This window comes from Triticum urartu, chromosome 6A (assembly GCF_056163025.1).
Source record: "Triticum urartu cultivar PI428250 chromosome 6A, HENAU_Tu73, whole genome shotgun sequence".
NCBI classification, from domain to species: Eukaryota; Viridiplantae; Streptophyta; class Magnoliopsida; order Poales; family Poaceae; genus Triticum; species Triticum urartu.
Window position 1 is genome coordinate 212,026,803 of NC_141878.1, and position 8,097 is coordinate 212,034,899.

Here is an 8,097-nt window from a genome sequence, read left to right on the forward strand (position 1 = left end):
ACGTTTTTCCAAAAAAGAATTGCAAACTTGGGTGTAGTACACCCGAGAGTAGAAAATCCAGTCTCGTTATATTTTTTTCACAATCTTCCATTACATATACTTTGATATTGTTGATATAGAGTTATCATATTTTTAATAGTTTAATGTGTGCATTCCTTATGCAGATGCCGGTAGTAATGAAGCTTCCATTTTCATTAAAACAATACACGAGTAAGATAAATAATGTTTTTGAACCGGGTAAACCCCTTTCCATTACTCAACATAGTGGAAATACAAATATTCAGCAGAGAACCAAGGGTAATGCAGCTAGACTGTATATATCATGAGTAATGAATAGAGAAATTGTGCACTTCAAATAACGGACAAGAGGTGCGCTTGATCAGCAAAGCAGCTAGCACGCCATTCCCATTTTTATTTATGTTTACCATTAATTTCCTCCCCATCGCCTTCACAAAAAGGAAAATCCTCACCATCACACACACTGCCGAATCAAGGTTCCTATTTCAAAAGCACAACATGCATGCATGAATGAATTAATAAGTAATGGTGCCTCGCCTTATCAGCGGGGGTGGGGTTTCGCACTTGACGTTGCGATTAAGCAATTGGTTCCACGTAGAGCAACGTGATCATCTCCTTGATCTCGTGCGAGGAAGTGAAGGCGTCGCCGCGCTTGTACATGTTATTCACCGTCCTCGCGAAGTTGACGACCGTCCGCGGCACAGCCAGCGGCTGCTGTTGCTCGGTCGGCGCGACGCAGTGTCGCACCATGTCTTTCCACGAGTCCTCGACGAGGTCTTTGATCTTATCGCGGGCGTCCTGCACCATCACGCCGTGCTCTTCCATGTAGCACTGGATCGTAGAGGCGTAGTGGTCCCCGGTTTGCTCACGCTGCAGCAAGATTCAATGTTAGCTGGATGATCAATAGGCAACCAAGAAGAAGAAATGCATATACAATTACATGAAATTAAATGTGTAAAGAACTAAAGATAGACAATGACCTGGCTTGATACGATGTCATTGGAGAACCGTACAAACATATCAAACGTCTTGAAAGGTTGCGGATAGTTCAGAATCCACTCGAACGTGTCTGTTGTAGCTATGCCGCCTACTCCAGCAAATAATGAAGCAGACGCAAGTGTGAAGCCTCCACTGCTTCTGGCTGAAACCCCAAGATGTTCCTCCAGTGTTTTTGGCACATAATTTCCATCACGCCATTTTAGCTCCTCCGTGTATGCTTGAACTAATCGCTTCAACTGCATGGTAGGTTGAGTTGAATATGAACGCTTGTGAATTTAAAAGCCCCATTTTAGAATCTAGCTAGCTGGGCGTGCTGCTATAATCCCTTGTCTTAGAACACAATTGTAAAATTTATGAGCTCTAATAAATTTTAGCAGAATACTTGCCGTTTCTTCTAGATAGTGCACATGGTGTCTCTTCCCAGGTCCCAGTTCATTCTCAAATGAATGAAATGTCTTCAATAAATACAAGTAGAACCCCTTGATGTATGATGGAAGCAGTTCTGTTGCACTTTCATCCCACCTGCATTGTATAATATACAATATATTTATTAGAATCACTAGCACCAACTTAATTATACTTTGCTAGACATTGCAGCTCACTTTTCAAAAGCACTTACTCATCACAATTATTTCTGCGGTTGTAGAACCATTTTAGAAATTATGTTATTATAAATCAATAGGCTGTTACAGATTTTTTAATGGAGTTATTAAATATTTTCATGACTAATTAAACAACATTCCACAATGTGGCACGACAACCATGGATCTTATTGCTTATGACAAAAGCATTTCACATGGTAGTGAAATCTGTCTACAAATACGAGCAGTGATTATTCCATTAATATCTACTAGCTAGTTGAATGCCTTATAGTTAATTATGATTGATATATAGTTATTTGTAAAAATATATACATGTATGTTTCAAATATTGTTATATTTGGTATACCAAATGATGTATACCAACTTATAGATTCGAGTTTACGAAAAGTTGATAATTACTAGATTTGTAATTGTACCTTACATCTCAGTCCACCGAAATCCATCTTCTATTATATCAAAGAAGTTTAATTATGATGCATGTGCATGTCCTTAAAATGTTTATTGATGCTAAAAACCAGGAAATTTTGAACAGTAATGATAACTTTTAAGCAAACTAAAAACTAACTAGTGCTACTTAAGGGACCGTGACCTGTTGATTGCTTCGGCAAGTTGCATGCTCTCTTCGGTGGTACCATATGTGTCAAAGATATCATCTAGTATGGTCATAAATGCTGTCATCTTTGTAAGTATTATCCGTGAGTTACAATATTGAGGTTCATAACATGCTCCATTCATCCAAAAATACATTTCCACTATTCTATCTCTAGAAAATCCTAACTCTGATTCTTCATGGAGCTCCTTCCACCAACTGCAATGGCACACACATAATAAGTTTTCAGCTAATACTTTGTGAGAATCAAATGAAAACAAGGAACGCTAGGTCCGTGGGGACTTGAACCCAGGTGGCTGGGTTGTACATCTAGTTTCCTAATCAAGTGAGCTCGGATCACTTCTTTGCAGCCCTAATGAACCTTTTATTTGCAAGGAAAAGAGAGCAAAATATGATTAACTTACACTGTGATGTTGTTTAGCTCCTCACAATAAAGAAGTTGCAAAAGATTGAAATTCAATTTTGCGAAATCCAATATGGCTTCATTTTTTGTAGCACCATTATCATAAATATGGATGTAGCTTCTCATTTCTACTATGCGAGCCCTTCGGAAAAGTGGTGCTTCAAGGGCTAAAGATATTTCATTTGCTAGTGGTGATGATTGTTGTAATACGCCTTCTAGGTGGCTTGTTGTGAATATTACGGCCTCATCGAGCACCTGTTCTCCATGTGTCCTAAGGTATGCTGCATTATATAAGCTCAGAATACTTCTTGTATTGTCGAACATAAAATTCCCTTCATCGTCTTTGAAACAAAGGAATACATCTGCATGTGGAGTTGGTCTAGTGGTTAATACATATCAAGTATTTCTAAACTACATGTGCCATATATACATAGCGGATTACAATTTCCATCATATTCATATTTTGCCGCAATACTTGGATTATATAGTGATATCTACCATGTAAGTTTTATGCACATTTTTGTAATCCTAGTTTATATGCAGTACTAGTGTTTGTCCACTCGACACTATCTAGATTTATGTTTTAAAGATGATTTTTATTTTTAGCTTCCAGGCAAATATAGATAATGCAGACGCGGGTTTTTAGGTCTTTATTACACATCTAGATCTCAGATTTGCACCATATTAACTATTTATAATGTAAATTGACTAATTTTACTACATTTGTTTTCAGAATCAAGCCATCTGAATGTTCTGATTATTCAAAAAAGTGCTTTGATTATCATGGGGTAAGCATATATCTGCTATGCAAGTGAAGGATTAGTCGAGCAACAAAATAAGAGACAAAATTTAAATGATTGTAACACCTAAAGGTCATACCAATTGCATATATGCACCAAAATTACAAGCAACTTTGGCCTTACCAGCTGATACATCATATCCATTTGTCCGCAGAAGATAAAATCGGAGTGAAACTAAATGTAGATCTTCCTCGTTGTAACCAGACTTGTAGACATGGTGGAGCAGCTCGTTGATCTCGTTCTCATAGTAGATGTCCAGCCCGAGCCGTTGCAATGTCATTATAAGATCCAATAATTTTGGTAATTCATGTGTGCTATTTACGATATTCCTAACTTCTTCTCTCAGCACTTCAGCCTTTCCTTCCATGCATGCACGCTGCAATTTAAGGGTTAATGTTTATGATTAGTGGATCGACAGACCGATTGGTGGATCAAACATGCCAATTATACTGACATGCATGTGATGAGATGATGGATGGATAACATATTTCTTTGGAAAAATCTATATACCTAAGAGAGTGACACCCTTACCTATAATTATCTCAACATGCATGCTATCACGTCATCAAAATTATTGTAGCCGTTAGATTTACTAGCTAGAGCCACTAGCATCCATCCGATCTAAGCATGATAATCCTCAACATGCATTAGTGGATTTTATTAAATGGGCTTTAAATCACATTAGATTTAATCATGATATAATCCACTACCTATTTTTCCTAACCATGGAACCACGCCACCTCAGTAAGCCATGCCTGCAAGTTCTATGTTATATTTTTGTTTATCCATACAACGTTGCCATGCTACATATATACTCCCTCCGTTCCTAAATATAAGTCTTTGTAGGGATTCCACTAGATGGACTACATACGGAGCAAAATGAATAAATCTACACTTAAAATGCATCTATATACATCCGTATGTGGTTCATAGTGAAATCTCTACAAAGACTTATATTTAGAAACGGAGGGAGTAGTTGATTTTATTTATTTATTTTTATTTATAAATGGTACTCTCTCCGTCCGAAAAAACTTGTCCCAAGCTTGTCTATCAAATGGATGTATCTAGCACTAACTTGGTGCTACATACATCCATTTGAGGGACAAGTTTTTTTTGGATGGAGGGAGTACTCTTTTAACTACAATCTATTTTTCTCTCTTTTATACATGCTTTTGTTACATGCTTCATGTGTTTTAATGTTTTTAAAGTGTATATTAAGAAATACTCTTAATTTTCATTCGTTGTAGTTCTTTATGTAGCACCTAATAATGCATCTCTTTTAACAAGATTATCACAACAATTCCCGGGGTATCATCTAGTTATATATGTTTCTTGATCTTACTAAATAAAAGGTATAGTTTAAGCAGGAATGGGCATAGAATGAGTAATTAGTGAAATACGGAAAGATCACTGGATACTTTGCCAGAGTGTGTTTCTGTGTTGTTATTATCTGATTGTAATCATAATATCCTATTCATAAATGATGAAAATCTTGCAGAGGCCGGGGTACTCCCCTTTTCAAGAGAGAGAAATGATGAAAATCTTATTGCCTTGAAAAAAAGAAAAAAAAGGAATACGAAATGCTTTTCTTGTGGTCAGTAAAATTACCTGAGGGGCAGTAGGCGGTTGGTAAGTGAGGAAGAAACCACCCCAGAGGCTAGGGTGGAACGTAGGAGGTGGTACCGGAGCCTTTCGTGCTCGTCCGGTGTTGGAACGAGCAGGCGTTTCTGGCACCATCTTCTCGATGTCGATCGACCTGATCGAGCTGTTTTTGCAAGTCTCTTAATTCGATCGATGGAATGGATGAACGGGTGGCGACCGATATATGCCTCCTCTTTTTGCTGCGCCGGGTATTTATAGGCCACGATCAATAGGCGTACACGTATCAAACCATGCATGATATATTGACCATGCGTGGAAGTGTAGGACTATGCAGCAGGTAGGTTAGGCGCGTACGTGTAGCTAGCTAGTAGTGGATGCCTTGCATTTGTTTATTGACCATGGGCTGCCAAGAAGCACGTGTTCAACTGGTGACGGATGAAGAGCATGAAAACTTCAGCATTTTGTCTGTTTTTTTTTCATCTCCGTCCCACCTCATCGGTTTATTTTCACGTCACCCTCTCACACAACGAAAAAAAATCTGAACTTATCAGAATTTTTCATGCTAGCACAAGTTATTTAGTAATGTATTTATGTGAAAGAATCAATCACGATCAATCTCTAAAGATCAAATTGAAATTAATTAACCTGACCTTAAATCGCTCAATCACATTAATTAGGAAATAAATAATCGATTTTAAGAAAACATTGCTCAATCATGTTAATTAGGAAACAAATAATCGATTTTAAGAAAACATTGCTCAGTCACGTTAATTAAAAAACAAATAACCGATTTAAAAAAAATAATGTGTAAATCATAACAAAGAAATCTCATTACCAAATCATTTATAAACCTATAATTTGTAATGAAATATCTCTACTCTACTCTTAAAGAAGCAGTACGTGTCGTTTGTTTGTTTATCCCCTCACCATTGATCGAAGTAATTACCCCACCCGTCATCCCTCTCAAGGTCCGACCACCCTCTCGACTCCCCTGCACTAGAAAAGGAAACCTTCCAGTCGTGTGCGTCCGTTTTTCAATATGCCAAATCAATCGTCCCCAAGTGGGGGCTAGGTCAAAAAAAATCAATTATCCCCAAGTGAGAGATAGGTCAAAAAAAATCAATCATCCCCATGTGAGGGTTAGCACGGTTTTTATTTCAGAAAAAATATCTCTACTCCTAATGGAGCAGTTGGTAGGACTGCATCCATGGTTTTTTTCGTCCCTCCACTTTCGTCCGGTTTTTTTGATTGGTTTTTTCGTCCCCAACCCCACCGGTTTATTTTCGTGTCACCCTCTCACACAACAAAAAAAAACTGAATGGGTCAGAACTTTTCATGCTGGCACAAGTTATTTAGTAATGTCTTTATTTGAAAGAATCAATCATGATCAATCTCTAAAAATCAAATTTAAATTAATAAACATGACCTTAAATCGCTCAGTCACATTAATTAGGAAACAAAATAGCCAATTTTAAGAAAAAAAATGTAACATCCCAAAATTCTAAATTTTGGAATGTTATATTAAATAAATAGTTTTGATTGTTTGTTTGATTGTGGTGTGGTTGCTTGAGTGAAATTTGAAGTTTTTGAAAGTTAAATGAGAGGGAATAAAATGACTTTTTCAAACTTTTATTTTGCATTTATGATCTCCATGGATTCAAATTCTTTTCATCACAAAACCCTGGAGAGAAGATGACATGACTTCTTCCATTTAAATAAATGTAAGGGGTTTTGAAAAGATTTAAATTTTATTTGAAAATATTTTTCCAATACAAAAACTTTAAGCAACTCAATGATTTTCATGAGAGAAGATAAAATTACTTCTTCAAATCATATGAAATATGAGTTGGGAGTTAAAAAAATCAAATTGAAAGCCCCTTTGAAATTATTCTCATTTTGGAGTTATTTAGATTTTATTCAAATTATTTTTCTCCAAAAATAAAATATATGAAAATTAGGGTAAAATGATTCCCTACATTAGAAAATTGGAGAAAATAAATTTGAATTTATTTTGGTATTTTTAAATTGATTTTTATAAGGTTTTTATTGCAGCAGTAGCACTGTTGGATTTATTTGAATTTTTGTGGATAGTATTTGATGCTAGAGAAATGTTCATTTTATAGAAAATCTTTTTTAAAATTTTGATATATTATATGCTTATATAATATATATTTTTGTCTTTATTATTTTCATTTGTTTGTGTTAAAAAAAAGAGGAGGCCAGCCGCGCTAGACCAGCGCCCACCAACCGGCCCAGCAGCAGTTTCGGCCCGTGGCCTGCCTTCCCCGCCGAACCGGCTACGCCTCGCGCGCCCGCTCGCTCCCTCGCTCGCACGCCGCCACGCCCAGCCACCCACAGGTGGGACCCACCTGTCGGGTTCTTCCTCCCCAAGCCAAGCAGGAGTCCTGCTCCTGTACGCCGTCGCCGGCCGACGCCGAGTCCCGCTCGAGACTCTCTCCTCTCGCCTTGCCCCTCCTCTACGAAGCTCCCTCCTTAAATAGCTCCGCCCCGACCTCGTTTTGCCTCAAATTGCAGCGCCCGAAACCCCTCGCAGCCGCCGCACACCCTCGCCGGAGTTTGAACTCGAACGAGATCCGCACCGCCGCCAACGCCACTATCATCTTCGCCTCGCCGAGCCGCACCTCCCCGTGCCTCCGCCCGTCGTCGCCGACCCCGGAGCAGCCGTCCCCGTCCGAGGCAGAAGCCGCTGCCGCCGCCGTCTTCCTCACCGCCGGCGCCGTTAACCGCCGCGGTAAGCCGTCGCTCCGTCCCGTCCGTCTGATTCTAGATCTAGGGCTAAGATTAGGTTTAGTTGTTTTTTTAATTTCCGAACCGGTATGCTTTAGTTAGTGAACGTTCGCTCTATTAGCCCCGCAGCCAACGGTTTTTCAGCCTGTCATTTTCTGCCACGTGGCCAGGGACCTAGATGTAGTTTTTTTTCCTTCAGATTAGCCCCTGGTTTTCAAACCCTCACAACTTTTCAACCGTTTGTCTAAATTCGATGAAACCAACGCCAAATTCTTTGTCTTGATCTCATCTATCTAGAGAACCAAACTAAAAATG

The 8,097-nt window shown here is 38.6% G+C and overlaps 1 protein-coding gene across 1 annotated transcript; it reads right to left on the bottom strand.

The window, feature by feature from the left end:
• Positions 1-379: 379 nt before the first annotated feature.
• LOC125515981 (zingiberene synthase-like) lies at positions 380-5,238 on the bottom strand. Its single transcript, XM_048681461.1, has 7 exons — positions 5,041-5,238; positions 3,556-3,808; positions 2,634-2,994; positions 2,209-2,427; positions 1,404-1,539; positions 999-1,253; positions 380-888 (listed from the first exon to the last, which is right to left on the bottom strand). Exons 1-7 carry the CDS (start codon positions 5,167-5,169, stop codon positions 595-597), a joined length of 1,647 nt encoding a protein of 548 aa, XP_048537418.1. The 5' UTR covers positions 5,170-5,238; the 3' UTR covers positions 380-594.
• Between the last annotated feature and the right edge of the window lie 2,859 nt (positions 5,239-8,097).